Source organism: Acomys russatus, chromosome 6 (assembly GCF_903995435.1).
Source record: "Acomys russatus chromosome 6, mAcoRus1.1, whole genome shotgun sequence".
NCBI classification, from domain to species: domain Eukaryota; kingdom Metazoa; phylum Chordata; class Mammalia; order Rodentia; family Muridae; genus Acomys; species Acomys russatus.
Genome location: NC_067142.1, coordinates 88,434,479 through 88,453,436, shown reverse-complemented (window position 1 = coordinate 88,453,436; position 18,958 = coordinate 88,434,479). Strand labels below are relative to the sequence as shown.

Sequence of the window (18,958 nt, the reverse complement as noted above, 5' to 3'; positions counted from 1 at the left end):
GCCTTTATCTCACTGACTCACTGAAATGGCTTTAAAAAATCATACTATTTATGGTAACAACCCTAACAGAGATAAAAAGTCTGGGAGACAATAACACATTTGCAGTGGCAAATAGTACATAAGAGGCAGGTGGGGTTCACTGCCCCCGAGACCCAGAGGCTCTCAGTTACCAGGCCTCTGCTTCAACCCTCCACTTTCTGAGAAGAGGCTGGCTTTCACGCCTGGGGATGAAGTTGCTGGGTCCTCACTGTCCTGCTAGCTTGGCAGCATGGGGGAGTAGGTGAGAGGATAGTGCAGGAGGGTCTGCTGAAGCTGAGAATGCCAGGCAAGGAGAGACCTAACCATAATAGGCGCATCTTCTGTCCCCAGGCAAGCTTGGCAGATGGACCGGCTAGAAGGTCCTGTACCCAGGTAGGTGGGGAAGATTCTCTGAAGACAAGTGAGGAGCTCAGTGGGCAGAGACAACCTGGGCTTTCCTGACGGGGCTCCATCATTCTAGAAGGTACATCTGACCTGAGCCAGGAGGAAGCTGAGTATTCTAGGGTAGCTGAGAGATGGCACCACTACTGATCCATCCATAGGTACTGGTATAAGCTGGGGGAAGCAGTGCTCTCGCTGTGAATAAATAATAACACTGGCCTGTAATTCTACTATGTTCTTCCTGCGTGTCCCTGACGCCTGGAGAGAGAGGCAGGGAGGGAAGAAGGGGCAGGATATAGAAGGCAGCAGGAAGACATGACTACTACAGGGTGAGAGGGCTTAAAGCCTAGGACCTTCCCACATAGCTGTGAGTGAACTGTCAACTTCCTCAGAGAAAGAGCCTGCAGACTGTTGGGTCAGACTCATCGGAAGCCAACAAATTTACTGGCTTTTCCATTCCTGGAGCAGAGCTACTGGCTCTGGTATCATGACCTCCACCTCTGTCAGACTTACACAGAAACTTCCTGTCCAGGTTTTGTTGAGGTCGCTTTTGTAAAACTTTTTGAGAAGTCTTGTACCTCCGAACCCCAAGCAGGGTCTCAGTCCTCTGTCAGTGGGTTTAAATCCAGTCCAGATTTTGCATCTGTGAAGCCTCCCTCCCTCCTACCAGAGCCCTCCCAACACCTGCTGCAGAGGCTGGAAGCCAAGAGCTATTGTGCAGGACCCTGAACTCTGGCCCTCTGCCTCCACCCCCGCCCCAAACCCAGCACATCTCATAGAGACGCCTTGCTAGCTGGCATGATGCCACGGAGTTTCCAACACTATTGGGCAACAGAATTCCCAGCCAGGCTCCTGCTTTGGGGCTTTCACGCTTTTCCCTTCCTCTGGGGCTCTTCGAATTAGGAAGTTTAAGTGTGATTTTGCATTTCTATTGAGCTGTTGTTCAATGGCAGGGATGTGTCTGAATAGGGACATGAGACCAGTTGGATGCATTGCAGACTTCTTGGAGTCATGAAATAAAGAGGCCAGAAGGGTCCTCCCAAGGGTACAGAGTCCTTAATAATTATTTTGATTTGTGTTGTCTCTTCTCTATTCCCAAAGCACTTATTATTTCATTTAGGCTTCACAATTCACCTGTGAAAGAGGTGCTTTCCCTGTTTAGTGAAGGAGAACTTGAGGTGCAGAGTAGTCAGGGAGCCTGCCTAGGGTCACACAGCAGCTAGCTGGAGTGCGAATTCCACATTCCAGCACTCTGCCATCTGGTCTGTATCCTTTAGCCTGGCTTCCTATCCATCCACAACAAGAGGCTTTTGAAAATTTTGGGGATTCTGTGGCTATACTGTGACTTTTAACAATGACATGAGAATATAATCATACAGTTTGGTTTCAAAGTGGTTGCGAATATGAGCAAATAGCTGCATGCAGGAAGCAAACTGTGTGGCTTCTTCTTGCCTTCCACACCATGCCTTATTTACGATCGCTATTGTTCAATAGAGGGAAATCCCTTTACTGTCCAGTCCATCACAGCAGGAAGCTCCCAGCCTTCTGCATGCTAGGATCACCTCTGGAACACCACAAACTTACATGTTGTGCAGGGCACACCAGCCACAGTGAGGATCTCCTGAGCTCAGACACTCTCCACAAGTTGTGTATTGTTCGCATGATTCAACAGGGACCCTGGTAACCTGTCAGAGAGAGGAAGAGTGGCATGGGAAGGTCACATTTGACAACCGGAAGGTGTGCTTCACCTTTATCCCCTAAGGTGTTCCCATCTCGCTGTGGGCTGAGTCTGAAGAGGCTAGCCCCAAGTAGAGATTTTCTGAATGGTTAGCTCAGGACTCTTGATTTTACCCAGGGTACAAAGAGAATCCTCCAGCCTATTGCTTCTTTCCACCAGTGCTTTTCAAGAGCCTGGCAAGTTCCTGGCAAGTGTTGAAAATGGTTAACTCTGTTGAAAGGCTATTGAGTGGCACAAACTCATCTCTGAAGAGCTTTCAGCTGGGCTCAGTCTGAGACATCCTTCCTGCACAGCACACACGGAGGCGGGGGGGCTTTCCCATCAAATAATATTCATAGCATGGCACTGCACTGTATAGCCAACCAAGTGTACCACCTGGATCCAATTAGCCCATTCTCTGATGTCTGCATTCAGTTTCCCCAGTAAATCTCCCATTCTTTGGAAAGTCTGGCAAAATCGGAACCTCCACAGGGAAGGGCTGCCTGCTTGATTCTGCTCTAGTGGGAACTGGCAGACCAAGTCCCTGCGGGCTCCTCCCTCCCCAGAGCCCATCTTTTGAGACCCCCCTACTGGTTTTCTGAAGGGGCTAAGGGGCTTCGCAAGGGCCTGAGCTGCATGTGTGTGGACGCCACTCTCCTGTACTTGCCCAGCACATGAGACAATAAAGGCAAAAGGATTGGAGTTTTCCAGTTGACATATCTTAGGTGTTTGTTGTTGGCTGGGAAAGAAGCTTCTGAGTTGCAAAACTTCATGCTGGGTTGGAAATACAAGCTCATTTGCTAGGCCAGAGAGGACTGTCACCTACTAGAAGCATGAGGCCGGTGAAAACATGACCTGCGGTCCGATGACAGAACGTCCGGCCGGCAGCAGGGCGACAAAGGTGTGAGGGGAGCATGTTCACAAAATATTTCCCAGAAGATTAGAATGGATCCTAAGACGGTAAACTCAGTGAGAGCTTACTAAATGTGAGTTGTAGTAGCCTTGATGTTCAGCGAGAGACAGCCCATAGCAAATGGCATAGATTCAGCCAGAGCAAAGTCCAACAGTTCAAGGGAGTCGGCAGTCCCCGACTGAGATTTACTCTGTCTGTTGCTCAGTGTTGGGGCCTAGGATTGGTGTGAGCAGTAAGTGCCTAGGGAGCTCAGGAGCAGGTTAACCAGGCTAATCTGTCAGGAAGGTGGAGACAGAGGTTAAGGGCAAGTCTTCAAGCACAAGAATTCAGCATGTTAGCATATGTCTGGAATTCTAGCACTTGAACGTTGCTTGGGAGCCAAGGTAGGAGTATTATTCATAAGTTACCTAGCCTGAGCTACATAGTGAATTCCAGGCCAGCCTGGGGGACCAAATAAGACTCAGTCTTATAAAACTAATAGGAATAGATGGAGAAGAAGGAAGGGGAAAAAGAAGAGAAGAAAAAAGAGGATGATGATGAGAGGAGTCATCAAGTGAAGAGATGCAAAGGACTCTCTCAGCTGAGGGTTATCATGGGCAGAAGTGGTCATAGGCAAGTTCATTCGAACTTGAACTTGTAGGCAGAGAGGGACAGTATAACTTTCTTTTCCCGTTATGGGCCCACTCACTCCTAGTACACCATAGCACTTAATACAACTGAGTGACATGGTGAGCCTGAAAAACCAAACCTCTCTTTGATAAGGAAGTAAGATGGAGGGAATGTGGTTTTAAAAGTAGACACCTTAGGTGTAGGTTAGGGAGTCACTGGTTTAAAAATCTCAACCATAATATATCTGAGTGTCTGAGCTGATTTGGATCCGTCCCGTATGTCCTGATAGGGTGATGTAACAGGGAAAGAGGCTAATGGTGTCATGGACTACCAAAACATGCTCACAGTATCAGATGAGAAAGCTTCACATAAATTCAGGACTGTCTGATCTGCAACAGTCACTCTGTCCAAAGTATACCCATCATGGGGACGAATGGCAGGCAGGGCAATATTCCTCTGGGAGGCTATGAAAGGGACTTTAAGCCTGGAAGGAGACTGTGCAGTCTCATACAATGTTAATATCCAAGAATTTTCTCTCTAACTTTTACTCACATCTCTTTGAGGCCATTTCTTTAAAACAGTGCTCTCTCACTCCCCCCCACCCCTTGTGTGTGTGTGAGAGAGAGAGAGAGAGAGAGAGAGAGAGAGAGACAGAGAGAGAGACAGAGAGAGAGAGAGAGAGAGAGACACACACACACACACACACACACACACACACACACACACACACACACAGAGTGCGTGTGTGAATGCAGGCATGCATTTGCCATAGTGCACATGTGGTGAGAAGACTCAGGTGTCTAACTTTCCTACCTTGTTTGCCAGAGAGTCTCTTGTTCACTGGTATATACAAGCTAGCTGGCCTGTGAGTTTCCAAGGATCTTCCTGGCGCCACCCACTATCTTACTGTAGGAGCACTGGGGTTCTAAACCATGCTACCAAGCCTGGATTTACGTGGACTCTAGGGATATGAGCTCATATCCTCATGCTGTGCAGTAAAAGATTTGCCTACTGAGCTATCTAGCCCAAGGGTTGCACATTTGACAGTCGAAAGACAGCATCCAGCTATCACTACCAAAGAACAATCCATGAAACCTGCTCACAGACAGCAACACCTGCAAGAAGTACTTTTTTGACAGATGCCTCCTGGAGAAATGGGTGCTAAGCCCAGGCCTGATGATTCTCAGTGTCTCAGGGTATCTGGGACCTCTCTAGTCTGGTCTGCAAGGCCTGAGAGCAAGGAGTCCAGTGTCCATTCCCTCTCTTGGGTTTCGGGCTCCTTGTGAGTGATGTCTGCATCTGGCTGGAAATTAAAACAACTGTCTGCATTGCATTCGGCCCGTCTGTCAAAACACAGCCCGGCTCTCAGCAGCTGGGACTGGGCCCTGAATGAAAGCAGTGTCTCCACCAACAAAGCCCACTTTCACGCCAAGTGCCGTGGAGATACTAAGACCCTGTTCTTCTCCAAACACGAGACCCACAGCACAACTATTTTTCCTGTTTCCTGGGCCCTCCTGGTTGGACTTTGTTTTTTTTTTTTTTTTAAATAAAAGGCAGAGTAGAGTGAAACAGGAAACTTAGAAGGAGGGCAGGCTTGAGAACTTGCAGTATTCTTTATGATCTACGAGCTGGGCACAAATCAGAGGAACAGCTGTCACAGTGACTGGGAGGGAGGAGACCCTTACAGTAAGATGCTCCCGTGGACCTTCCCTGTGTATACCATCACGTAATTTTTGTTTCATCCATTAGCTAATGACTGTTGACCTGGTGCTCCATATATGCTAGCAGTACACATCAGAATTATAAAAACAAACAAACAAAACAGCATTAAAAACATAGCTATCACTCCAGGCTGAACGTGAAGTGTCACGAGACACATAGTGCTGTGTTCTAGGGGTAACATGAAAAAACGCAGAAGGGATTCTGAGAGGAGACAGACTTTGGTGTCTTCACTGCCTGATATGATCACTACTAGCTCCGTGTGGCTATTGAATATTTGAGAGTGTTAGTCCAAACTGAGGTGTGCCATAAATAGCCAGTGTACACGGATCCTGAAGATTCAGTAAAGAAAAGAAAGCAAACATCACACTAGGAATTTGATGTTGATGTCTTCAAAAGTTAATGTTTTGCATACATTAGGCTAAATCAGATCTTTTACTGTGTGAAATGTAGCTACTAGGAAAGTGCCAAGCCTGTAGCTTCTGTCCGTGGCCAGCATTTGGTTTCTGTCTGCCTGTGCTACTGGGAGGCTTTTGTGTGAGTTTGGCCTGGGCCCTTCACGATGACTGTCTTTAACATATTCCAGGAGGATAGTCCCACATCCCAGGAAAGCAGATCCCTTTTAGGAACCAGTATGAGGTCAGGGTAGAAGAGTATGAGTTAGAAATGTGGGCTTATGTTCCCATTGGGAAGGCTGGGGAAGGCCAAGAGAGCTAGAGTGTAGAAAGGCTCTGAAATCTTCAGCACATTTTACACAGGTCAAAAAGAGTATCTTTCATAAATAGGTGGCTATGAGTCCATTCAGTGGGACTGCCAATTCTCCAGTTGGTTTGCGGGTGTACTGAAGTTTTGGAGGGTCTGATATAGCTGACTTAAGCTTCTTAAGACATCTTTAAATAGCAGGTCTTGGGGTCAGAAAAAAGCAGAACCAGACTTCTCTTGGGCTATGGCAGGAAGTAATGTTTTAAGAGCCTGGATGCAAACAAAATAACTCTGGCCACCTCTTCAAACTCAGGTGGAAATGGGCTTCCTCCATTATTTTAAGTTTTATTTTATTTCATCTTTTAGACGATGATGTTGATTCTGACATGCTTCATTAGGCTGCATTTTCAGGCCTGTGTATCTTACAAAGCTGTTGCCATTTTAAAGACCATGAAGGGATGAATACCTAAAGAGTTCCACGATGCTCTATAAAATGGTTTCTTTGAAAAGTTTTATGAAGTTATTTATTTACTTTTTAATCACTATCACTAGCTCAGCTTCTCCTCCTTTCTCTCCTGAGTCCCTCACTCTCTCCTCCCCTGCCCCTCATCTACCCTTTCTTCTCACATTCTTTTCTTTCTTTCTTTCCTTTCTCTCTCTCTCTCTCTCTCTCTTTCTTTCTTTCTTTAGACGAAGTCTTGCTAAGTACTTAGGGCAGGCTCTGAAGTTCCCTTCCTCCTGCCCCTGTGTGCCACCACCACACCTAGTTGGAGGAATTAGGTTCTTTTAAGTTTCAGTCTCTGGAATCTTCAAATAACTATGTTCAAACCTGGGAACAGGTTTGGGGCAGCCCTGTGTGGAGCACCAGGTGGCAGTCTTGCACTTGCTGGAACCCTGTGCACCAGGCCTCTGGACAATGGGCATTTCCTCCCAGAGCGGCCATGATATGTTAGGGGCAGGGCTTTTCCAGGACTGATTCAGAGTCTAATGGGACACTCCTTGGTTCTTTACTCAGTGTTTGCTCATTATTTCATCTAAAGTCCCTCCAGTAGGTTCCGGGCTCTGAGATTCCTGGGTTGGCTTGGGAGCTCTGAGATGAATTGCATGGGAGGGCACCAACTCCTGCCCCTGCCTGCCCGATGCTTCCTGGCATCCACGCTCAACCTCTGACTGGGTTCCACCCGCACACTCCACATTCTTTCCTGTTTGAGCTTATGTCTTATAATTACACTTCTAATGAATATAACTGTCCTATTAAGTCATTTACTTAAGAAATACTCTTAATTAAAGATGACTCATGCTATGTTCTCATCTTCTGTGGCCTAGGGGGACCTGCATCCTTGGTGTTTTCTAGGACTTTATTTAGTAGGGCTCAGTGGGGTATATGTGGGGTCCCTTCACCCAACTCTCTCCACTCAGTACACCAGGCAGTCCATCAGGGACACCCTAACATTATGACTGGCTGTGGGGACAAGTCTCTTGGGGACACTAATAGAATCTTCCTTGTTCCTGAAGTTCCTGAAGGCCATTGCTGAGGCAGGGTGATCCTGTGATCCTGATAGAACTGTCACCCTCAGCCTGGGCAGAGACCCTGGGACAGTTCCTGTCCACAGAGAAATTCATACATTTCCAGATGAAAGAAATCCCAGAAGGAGTGCAGCAAGACCTGAAAGCTGACTATCCGAAAGGACAGAGCACTAGTGTTCATCTTTTACCCTGTATGAAGACCTGGAAGGAGCAAAAACGGTTTTGATACCTGGAGGGCCCTTTCAGATAAACACCTGACTTCCAAGTAGAAATCCTCTATGATACAGATCACGCCAGAGTCCCAGGGTCTCTGAGGTGGTCAGTGAGCCTTCGGTCATACCAATTCCTCTGCTCTGTTAGAACCCACAGTTCAGTGGGTACCAAGACTCATTTCAGTGGAGCAAATGCTAAAGTGGAGGTAAAATCAAGGTGTACCAGTGTCTCAGAGGCCAGAGCATTGCTCACCACTTGCTTCAGGGGTAGCAGCTGGAGTGCAGTATCAGAGTCTCACAGAATTCCTTTGGGCCATGTAAATGCGAGGCAGAGTAGGAGGGAAGGGATAAGGGAAAGCTGTTCCCCAGACAGTAAGCATCTAATCCTCTGCTTCTCTGGAATTTGCTTGCCCCCTGCCAGATGGGACACCTGTCCCTACATGTGTGCCCTGCTCCTAACACAATGAAAGAAACACAGGCCTTGCCCGTGGCTAAGAGCCAGGTGACAGGGTGGGAGGTGTCACAGACAGCCTGGCTGGAGTGTGCAGTTGGCCTAGTCAACAAAGCTCAGATCCTGAGGGCCAGGGGCAAAGCACACAGCAGCTGAAACTGAGGGAACCAGCTCCCTCACTCTTTCCCTCCTTTGTGCCTTTTTGGAGCCGTCTCTTCCTACAGATTGTTCTACCCCAAGTTTGTAGGATTCCAGCTGAGTCTAATTTTCTCCTCTTTTCCCCATTCCAGCTTCGATTTTGAAAAATGATCTGACAGTCATTGGTAGGCAAGGGAATGACATGGCAGAGAACCATTCCCTGGGTGCTATGTAGACAAGGGGTTAAGTTCACAGAATGATTTCATTTGATCTGCACAATTCCAAAAAGAGCAGGCCATTGGGTTTTGTTATATACTATGATCCACACTGGATCCAACAGAAAATTAAGGCTCCAAGGAGCTGTCTTCACTGGGTCTCACACTAAGTAGCCTTTTCTACCTCTGGAACAAGCTGCATAGGTTCCTGATGGGGCACAGGAAACATCAATTCCAGGAGAGAAAGGATGGGCCAGATCTGAAGCAGGAGCATAGTAGGTCCAGGAGGCTGGAAGCAAGAGGTACCCAATAGTGCTGGCTGACAGGATAGGTGATGGGCGTCCCTCTCCCTGAAGCCTGAAGTCTTGTTGGCACTGCTGCAATCTGTTGCAAACACCACAGAGAGCCCAGTGAGGATTCTCCCTAGAAGCTATGGGTCTGTCCTGCTTCCACACCTGATGATGGTCAATGTCCTCATAGAGAGCATAAGACGCTGGTGGTCAGGAAAGCCCAGCCCAGCCTATAGCCTATAGCCTCTCAGGTATGCATGGGATAGCCACCTAAGTCACGGCTATAGACCCACCTTGTACTACAGCCCTCAGTCTCCATCCCAAAATACCCACATGTCTCTCTTTTCCTACAAAGGGACAAAACTGGTTGAGTACTGGGTATCCAAAGCCACCCAGGATTAGGGTAAAGACGTGGAGGTACCAATGGGGTCACATCCCTTCCTTGGATCTGTTCCTTCCTTCAGGGAAGAGGGGCCCAGGAACTCCACGGGTGGCTGATAGGCTCCTGGATGACATCACCTTGCTCTGAGCTTAGGAGTGAACACAGGATGTGGAATGAAATAAAGCAACAAGAACAACATACCAATGGCGGATACTGACCTAGCAGCTAATGCATGCCCGGCACTTGGCACCTATCATCTTGTTTATCTCTTATGCTCACTTTTCACATATATGCTTTTACTCTTGTTTTCCCATTAGAAACACAGTCTCCGATTAAGTAACCTGTCAGGGTCACATGTCTTGTAGGTGGAAGAAACAGTCTAGATCTGTCTCCCACATAAAAGCAGCAGGAAAACACAAGAACTAAAGGAAAGCTTCTCCTGCCAGACTGCTCCAGGCCTGACCACCAGACTGTTCCAGGCCTGACCGCCACACTGCTCCAGGCCTGACTGCCAGATTGCTCCAGGCCTGACCACCAGACTGCTCCAGGCCTGACCACCACACTGCTCCAGGCCTGACTGCCAGACTGCTCCAGACTGCTCCAGGCCTGACCACCACACTGCTCCAGGCCTGACTGCCAGATTGCTCCAGGCCTGACCACCACACTGCTCCAGGCCTGACCACCAGACTGCTCCAGACTGCTCCAGGCCTGACTGCCCCAGACTGCTCCAGGCCTGACCACCACACTGCTCCAGACTGCTCCAGGCAGCCAGACTGCCCCAGACTGCTCCAGGCCTGACCACCAGACTGCTCCAGGCCTGACCACCAGACTGCTCCAGGCCTGACCACCAGACTGCTCCAGACTGCTCCAGGCCTGACCACCAGACTGCTCCAGACTGCTCCAGGCCTGACCACCACAATGCTCCAGGCCTGACCGCCACACTGCTCCAGGCCTGACCGCCAGACTGTTCCAGGCCTGACCGCCACACTGCTCCAGGCCTGACCACCAGACTGCTCCGGACTGCTCCAGGCCTGACTGCCAGACTGCTCCAGGCCTGACCACCACACTGCTCCAGACTGCTCCAGGCCTGACCACCAGACTGCTCCAGGCCTGACCACCAGACTGCTCCAGGTCTGACCACCACACTGCTCCAGGCCTGACCACCAGACTGCTCCAGGTCTGACCACCAGACTGCTCCAGGTCTGACCGCCACACTGCTCCAGGCCTGACCGCCACACTGCTCCAGGCCTGACCGCCACACTGCTCCAGGCCTGACCGCCAGACTGCTCCAGGTCTGACTGCCAGACTGCTCCAGACTACTCCAGGCCTGACCACCAGACTGCTCCAGACTGCTCTAGGCCTGACCACCACACTGCTCCAGGTCTGACCACCAGACTGCTCCAGACTGCTCCAGGCCTGACCACCACAATGCTCCAGACTGCTCCAGGCCTGACCACCAGACTGCTCCAGGCCTGACCGCCACACTGCTCCAGGCCTGACCGCCAGACTGCTCCAGGCCTGACTGCCACACTGCTCCAGTTCTGACTGCCAGACTGCTCCAGACTACTCCAGGCCTGACCACCAGACTGCTCCAGACTGCTCCAGGCCTGACCACGACACTGCTCCAGGCCTGACCACCAGACTGCTCCAGGCCTGACTGGCAGCACACCCTTCCCACATGCCTCTCTGCTGTTTTGTTTTCCTCCCACATAGCAATGTTTCTGTTGGTGAATCAGAAACCAGACAGCACAAAATGAGGTAAGACTGTAAAGAGAGAGACACATAATGGAGGAAGGTTTGTGGCTGAGGTGTTTCCTAAGCTGATCATGAGCAGAACCGTAACGGACGAACCCATGAGCAGGCCCCACCCATGTGGGTCTCGTGATCTGCCTCTCAGAAGAATGACTTTTATCCCTGCCTGGCCCATGGCTCTAGGTCTTTGTGAAGACCACACCAAAGCGGGTTAGCACTCCTACAGCAGATGATCTTGGGAACTCCCTGCATGTGGGGCTCCTGGCGGCCCCTTCTCCCAGCATCAGCATCAGGGCATGTAAAGAAATCATTGTTGTTTGCCTTCATGACTAGATCTTTATCCTTAAAGCGCCACAAAGCAAATGCCAAGGACCTGCCTGTCCTCTAAGTTATCCAAGTCTGTGCGCACTGCCACTAAGCAAAAAGAAGGCACAAATTCCAGCAACCCAGAAGTAGTTATCAAGCCTGTGGCCACAGCTACAGAAATACACAGCCTCCTGACCCAGAGCTGACCTGAGGCCCTGTCCTAAGACTCCTGACTATCTGCAGATCTGAGTGTAGAGTGCAGTTCAAAGAGAAAATCTATTTTTAATGACTTGGGTGAGAGGGTAGCGGCTGAAAAATACAGAGTAATTAAAGCTATCTATCACTCTGAGGGAAGCACAAAGTTGGTTGGGATTTTTCAGGGATGTTTCTCACTGTTTCATAAATTTCAGCAGAGGTCCTACAGAAGTCAAGATGGAATGAACAGGGACCAAAGACTCTGGTCATAAACAGTGCAACTCAACCCCCTCGTGAGCAGAGGTCCCTTGAGCCCTACTCTAGTATTGCAGCCAGGAAGACCTTGGCCTATCTTGGAACTCCCTCTAGAGCAATGGACGTCATACATGGCGGCTAAGAAGTAGTTAGAACACAGTCCTCGTTTGAAGTTCAGGTCCTGCTATCACTACCTATAGCACAGTAAGCCTAGACCTCTTTGAGCCTTAGTTTCCTTTCACACAGTGGAAACAATAGTATTATCAGTTCTACTTTAAGATTGTATGACACCTCTTCACAACTGGCCTCGCACCACTCCACCGTTTCTCTAATAGCAATCCTCTTGAAAGTGGCAGCATGTGCCTGGGAGTATGTGAGTGTCCCTGAGCATTCCACATGGCCTCTCTGGGCTGGGACTGCTCATCTACCCTAAGGGAAGAATGCAATGCCTGGACCACAGTGCATCCCCTCCAATCAGAGTCCAGACACAATCCCATCATTGTACTAGCATCTAGGATCCTTGGCTGAAGTGCCAAATTAAGTTTAGCCTCCTACGGGTGAATGTAAAAGAGCTAGAGTAAAACCGATTGGGTAGAAAGGCAAAGGGCAAACACCCAGGATCTTCAGTACCACACCGTGTTCCAGCAAGACTCCTGGGCTGAAAACACAAGGGAGGCAGACATAGGGCCCTTTCTAGTTTAGAATTCTGGAGGAATCCACAGAGAATCAGTAATGCTGGTGCTGTCTTGTCTCCATGACAACAGTGGATTTATTCAGTTAGGGAAAGCAGGTGGGATAGGAAGCAGGGGATGAGGAGGATTGAGGGAAAGGGAGCTAAGAAATAATTCAAACAGATCGCCTACCTTGAAGCCAGATGCCTGAGATTAGCAATGTCCTAGTTCCCTAAAGTGTCGGCATCAACTCATAACCAAGGAAAGGAAACGTTTAGTGGGGGGAGTGGAGCAGCAAGGTAGTGACACCCCTTTACCTGGCCATTCCGATCCTTGCAATCCATGATGGATCCTTGTCTAGAACTGGCTCCAGCAAGGCTCCTGGCCATGGGTTCAAGTCCAGCCTTATCACATTAAGGCCAGCTTTATCTATGTTGGGCTTCCACCTAATAGGCCCTGGGCTCTGGCATTGCCCTCTAGTCATGGTTCTAGGAAAATATGAGAGGATGGTAGACCATACAGCTAAGTTTGATCCCAGATCCCTTTAAAAGAGAAATTGCCTATGGCCTTAGGTATAAGGAGGTGAGGTTAAGGGGTCAGACATCTCAAAGGAAGGAGTCTAAGAGGAGGCTAGTGAGGTACTCAGGGTAAGACGGTCTCTTAGTCCTGTGTAGCATCCTGCAAGAGCTGTCAAAGTGGCCACCCCTCCTTCCTGCCCCAGCCTGCTGCTGCCACAGCCACAGGAGCTATCCACGGTGGCGACACCTCCTTACCCCTCAGCCTGCTGCCATTGTGAGGTACCACCACAGGAGAGGTCCACGCTGGCTGCACACTCTTTCCCGGCTCAGCATGTGGTCTGCTACCACAGGAGCTGTCCACCATGGAGGAACCTCCTCTCCAGTCTGCACAGTGGCTGCACAGTGATGGCTCCTCAGCCAAAGCCACTTGTGGCTAGGAAGGTCTTCCCATCCTAATTCCTGGGCCCAATGCAGGGGAAAAAAGAGAGTGGGGGGGGGGGGGAAGCCACCAATCCCTGAAGAGGAAAACTCATCAATCCCTGGGCTCCCCAAGCTCACGTCTTGAAATCCCACCAATCCTCACTCTGGCAATCTCTGACCTGAAAAGCTCCATGCCTAAGAAATCCTATAAGCCCTGCTCTTTGTTCAATTGCCTGGTGTCCTGTCCAGGGAGCAGGGATTTGTTCCTCTACACCCTGGACCCTCCTAACAAGTCTCTTTTATGAGATTTGCTGCCTGGTGTGACTCTCATTGAAAGAAGCCAAGGAAGAAGCAAAGAAGTGGAGCTGGGCTGAGGTTCCTGAGCTCCTGCGCTCAGCTGGGGATGCCCTCCCCTGGAAGCTGCAACACCTCTGCAGAGGAGGCTTCCTCTCAGAGCTGTGTGGCTCCTGGGTTCCCGTGTCTTGTGATGCCCTTTCACTGGGACACTGTCCCACCTCAAAGAGCTGTGTCGTTCCTGGCTTCCTGCTTCACAGGATAGCCTTCCATCTGGACAGGAAGGCCAACAGCTAGCCTGTCTTAATGGAGGAAAAGGGTCCTACCATACAGTGTAAGTGGAAGCAGATTGTTCTCCAGCCTCCCAGGACTCCAATGTACTCTCCACCCACCCTCCATGTTCGTCTTTAGAGAGGCATAGCTCCTGACTTCTGATGGTCTGACTTCAAAGCTGTACAGAAGCAGGGGCTCTCAACAGACACCATGCTCAACTTTCCAGTTTTGAGCTTAGCTACACCAGTGCTGTACAGAGAGCTGCTCACAGTGTTTGACAGGACAGCAAAGTGAAGTTCTCAGACGTGACTGAGTGTGGACGACTAGTATTCCACAGTGGATTATGTTACCAGTGGTTTTAAATAGAAACCTGTCTCAAAAACACAAAACAAACAAAACACCAAAAAAAACTAACCCCAAACCCCCCAAAACAAAAATACCACAACCCCCACCCCTAAAACTTATTCTATCTACAAAGAACCTATTTGTGTGTCTGTGAAGGACTCAACACATTGTTACAAGATGGTCCTGTGTGAGATGGGTTTGCCCAAGTGCAGGCTCACGTAGGTGTCCTGAGCACATTTGAGGTAGACTCATCTAGGATCTTCTTCCTTCTCTTCCTCCTCTTTTTATCTTCCATCTCGGCATCTTCTTTCTTCCTTCTTCCATTCCTTCCTTCTTCCCTCCATCTTCTTTTTTTCTTTCGATGAGAGAACAGGATCTCTCTACATCGCCCAGTCTGGTCTTGAACTTGTGAATAACCTTCCTATCTCAGTCTTTCCAGTGCTGGGATTACAGGTAGAACCATCACGCCCAGCATTTCATGCAGTTTTGATTTGGCGCATCTATAAACCCATCACAAGCCCTGGATTATCTGCATGCATGGGGCTTTGCTTCCATTCTCTTCCCCTGAGACATTCTCTATGGTCCACATCAGCTCTTCATATGCTGGGATTCTGTATACAAACACCTGCTGAGAAGCGAGTCACATGTGCCCAACAATCCAGGTTTTATTTTAAGCCTCTTGAGTATATTCTTTCTCCTAAGGACCACAATGTATGGCTGAAATCTCCAGGAATTTTCCTAGGATCCATGAGGTGGCAATGTCTTCAGAAGCAGAAGCCAATGCTGTCATGAAAGGGACACAACTGTCACAGCAGAGTCTCGCTCAGCCTTACCACTCACTCAGCTGTGCTAAGTGAGTCACTGCGCCTCTCTGAACTTGTTTCCACATCTGTAAATGTTATCGGATGCTAAAATTGAAACATCCATTAAGGTAATAATGGTGGCAGAATTTCTGCAGTTGCTCAGGATCCAGTTTTCTGATTCCATCCCTTTCCCAGGGTCCCTTGGCACAGGCTAATAACATAAAAGGGCAGAAGACACGAAAGGAGGGCATTCTATGAGCTCTTAGAGGAAACTCTTGGAATTCCGTGCCCAGGAACACTTCAGTTGGACTACTTGGAAGGTTTGAGTGGCATGTCCTCCTGGGCTGTTGGGACAAAGGGGACAGGAGTCTAGTAGGTAGGGGGCCAAGTGACAACAGGAGTCTGTAAAGTTGTGATTCTCCTCACCCACATGGAAGACTCCACACAGGCCACCACAGTAGGAAAAGCTAGCCTGGCACTTTATAAATTGTCTAAGAAGGGTCCCTGAAGGTGGTACTAAGGGAACCTCTAGAAAATCAGAGCTAAGTGTTGTCAGCAGGAAAAGCAACTCCACTTGGTGGGAACTGCAGTTATAGATGCTGTGGCTAAACCCAAGGTCACCAAGTTTCCAGGCATGAAAGATCAGAGACACTGGCCAGCCGGAGATCATGGAACTATCTGTGACAGTCTCAGCTGTGTACCTCGCTAACCTCTGGAAGGGTCAGGACCAGCAGCTCAGACATAAGATGTGAGAAAGATCGGTGGCAGGAAGGCAGGGAGCATGCACCAGGCCCAGGCTCAAGGTGGTGCAAACAGAAAAAACATAAGCTCCCATCAATGCAGTTAAATTCTGGTAGGGAACTGCCATCTTAACCCTCAACAGACACTGTGCTTGAGATCAGACCTAGAGATAAGGGTATTTTATTACCCCAGAGTGAGCTTCTTGCTGCTCAGCTATATTAGAAATCCTGTATGACTCTTCCAAGATATGCCCTCTGAAGGGACAGTGGGAGTTTTTAAAAAAGTTGCATTAAGATGCATCTCCCAGCATTCTTGGTGGCAAGATAATGCCGATGACTGTTGTGCCACGGGAGCTACGGGAAGTGAGTTGCCACAGGCACAGCCCTGCACAGTTCCAGACTTGCATCATGGATCAGAGGGACACAGCTATTACTTCTAGGTGCTGCTTGTTAACTTCATAATAAAATGATTTTATATTGAAGAAAGTTCTGGATGCCAACTCTCATTGGGTTTTGAAACCCGGTCCTTCTCAGACCACATGGTCTTCAGTGGAGTTAATGGCTTACAGTCTTTATCTACTAAAGTGACTCAAGAGATGTTCAGAACTAATCCTGAATGGCCTCTTGGGTTTTTTGTCTCCGTCTTCTGGGAGCTATGAGTGCTAGTCTTCAACAGAACACCTGCTCCTGGCCAAATGAAAGCAAGGCTGAGGTGAGCTGATGTGGGTCAGGGGCCTTTTGTGTGCTGACAATGTTCAGTCAGCCAGGTAAAGTGTATGATCACTGGTTGGAATTTGTAAGTATCACTTGGTAGTGGGGACTTTCCAAAGATCTTTGTATTCTTTGCTGCTCTCCTGGCTTTTGTCAATGGCTGCTTGAACTGTAATCTGTGTTTTCAAGCCTCTTGAGATGCCAAGGAGTAAAGGAAGCTTTGGAGAGATGCAAGGGAAAGAAAAGATACCCTCCTCAAAACCACAACTGCTTAGGAAATTAATTGAAGAAAATAATCACCAAATCACCTGAGTATTTTATTTGGTGCATTTCTAGTTGAAAAAAATCAGAATTTTAAATAACTTTGGAGTTATAACTGATGTAATTAAGAGCTCAGTGAACACTTAGCATTGAGCTATGCTTATTAAAATTACTGTTTTAATTAGGACATTGCCCGAGAATCATTAATAATACAATGGTTTGATTCCCTGGAACTCTAATTAGACCTGGACTTTTAACCACCCGAGTGTAATCGGGTTCCGTCTGGCCACGCACCACGGGTGATGCATTGTCGTTCTTCGGCATGAGAGGCTTAGAGCACCAGAACTTCTATGTAGTGACTGCTGGGTTCTCAGTTTTGGAGAAAGAGAAGGAGCTGGGAAGGCTAACAGGTGGTGGTGATGACGGACATCTGTAATGGCAGACAGAGACCCTGCCTCTTGCTGGGACGCATTGACCATGCTCCTCTACGGGGAGCAAGAACTGGTATCAGGACTGAATGAAAAGCTGTAATTCTGGTGCTGCCTTCCCATATGCTGCCTCTCGTAAACTCAACACAGCCCACAGAACACGCAGCTACAGTGAGGTTAATATGCCAGAAGACTGGCCATTTCTTATTGCTCTTGTAGCACTCTGTGTAACCTGGCTCTAGAACGCCCTTAGATTTCAGAGACATTGTCCCCCAATGAAGTCGGCTGCTGGAGGGAGCTCTGTGAATGTGCCCATGTTTTGCTCAATACCTGGTGCAGCTGGTACTTTGGGAGAGAGCTGTGTGGTTGATCATATGGTTCTGAACACGGGGCCTGGGCATCTGCCCCTTCAGCTGACATGCCCCTCAGGATTATGGGAACTGAGAGGAGCCCCATGAGGCAGATCCTCTGAAGATGTTAAGGGGTGGCTGAAAGCAAAGGAAGCAGAAATGTGCTCTCTCTCCTGGAGCATGCTAACTGAGAGGACATAACAGATGTGAAAAGAGATGCATGCTACAAGGTGAAAATTAAAACAGAGTTTAAAAGGGCAAATGTACTGAGTAGAAACCAGAGAAGGTGTGGCAATGGTCAGAGCAGAGTGACGCTAATTGAAGAGGTGGTGGTAGTCATTAGAGTGGAGTGGCAATAACCAGGGAAGAGTGGGGGTGGCCAGTGTGGAGTGACAGTGATCGGTTGGGGTGCTAGTCAGAGAGTGGAGAATGGCACTTACTGAGGCAGGGTAGAGGATCTAGACTTTATCTGCAGAGGCCCGGAGCAGACAGTGTTCCCTGTGTCTTTCACTAAGTATTCCCTTCGCTGCTAGTAGAGGTCTGAGACAGTGCGACTTAGCTTACTGAGCACCATCAGACTAGCAGGACACGTTTACACAGTTAAATAAAGGTGACGCTCTAGGTACATTAAGTGCTACAGCAATGAGGACCCGCTGGGATGGAAGTGTCCATCCCTGTAGAGCTGGTCAGGACCTCTGGGTCCTTTATGAGTGGTGCTGAAACTCAGTGGACCCTCTAGTGCCAAGCGGCCCAGCTTCCTCCCCTGCAAGCCTCCATGAGTCAAGGGGGTGTCACTATGTACTGTAAGGTAGCTCAGAAACAGTCTCTGTGCTTTGGAAGTGCATAGTAAGGTCTTAATTCAAGCATTCTTGTGTTTCTAAAGAAAGGTTACCATATGCGAGAGCTCCTGACATACCCACAAATGTACCCTATGTATTTAAGCTGGCATACAAACAAATATTCCCTACTATACAGTCATGACATGCATCCACATGCTCTCACAGCACACGCCCACACTGACTTACCCCACTCACATTCATGGCACACACTCAGCACACCTCGTCATGCAGACATAAAGAGAGCCATCAGGAGCTGTCCCCCTCGGCTTCTCCTGAAGAAGGATTGGACTAACCAAGATTAAACAGAGGAGTTTAAAATGACAAACAGACTTTTAAAACAGGCTTAACGCCTTAATGAAAACCACAATGAGTAAAACAACCACAAGGACGTATTCCATAAACAGCCATAAATATCAGACTAACAGATGGCATCCTTGGTACTGCAGTTTTGAACTCCAGCAAACTGTTTTACTTGAATGGTTCAATAAATAATATAACCCGT

At 48.7% G+C, this 18,958-nt stretch overlaps 1 protein-coding gene across 1 annotated transcript in view; it reads right to left on the bottom strand.

Annotated features, from left to right (window-relative positions):
* Plxna2 (plexin A2) overlaps nt 1-18,958 on the bottom strand; it is a 177,462-nt gene that overhangs the window by 66,497 nt on the left and 92,007 nt on the right. Inside the window, exon 4 of the mRNA XM_051148171.1 lies at nt 2,005-2,105. Coding sequence (XP_051004128.1) covers nt 2,005-2,105 — 101 coding nt within the window. The remainder of the gene's footprint in view (nt 1-2,004; nt 2,106-18,958) is intronic.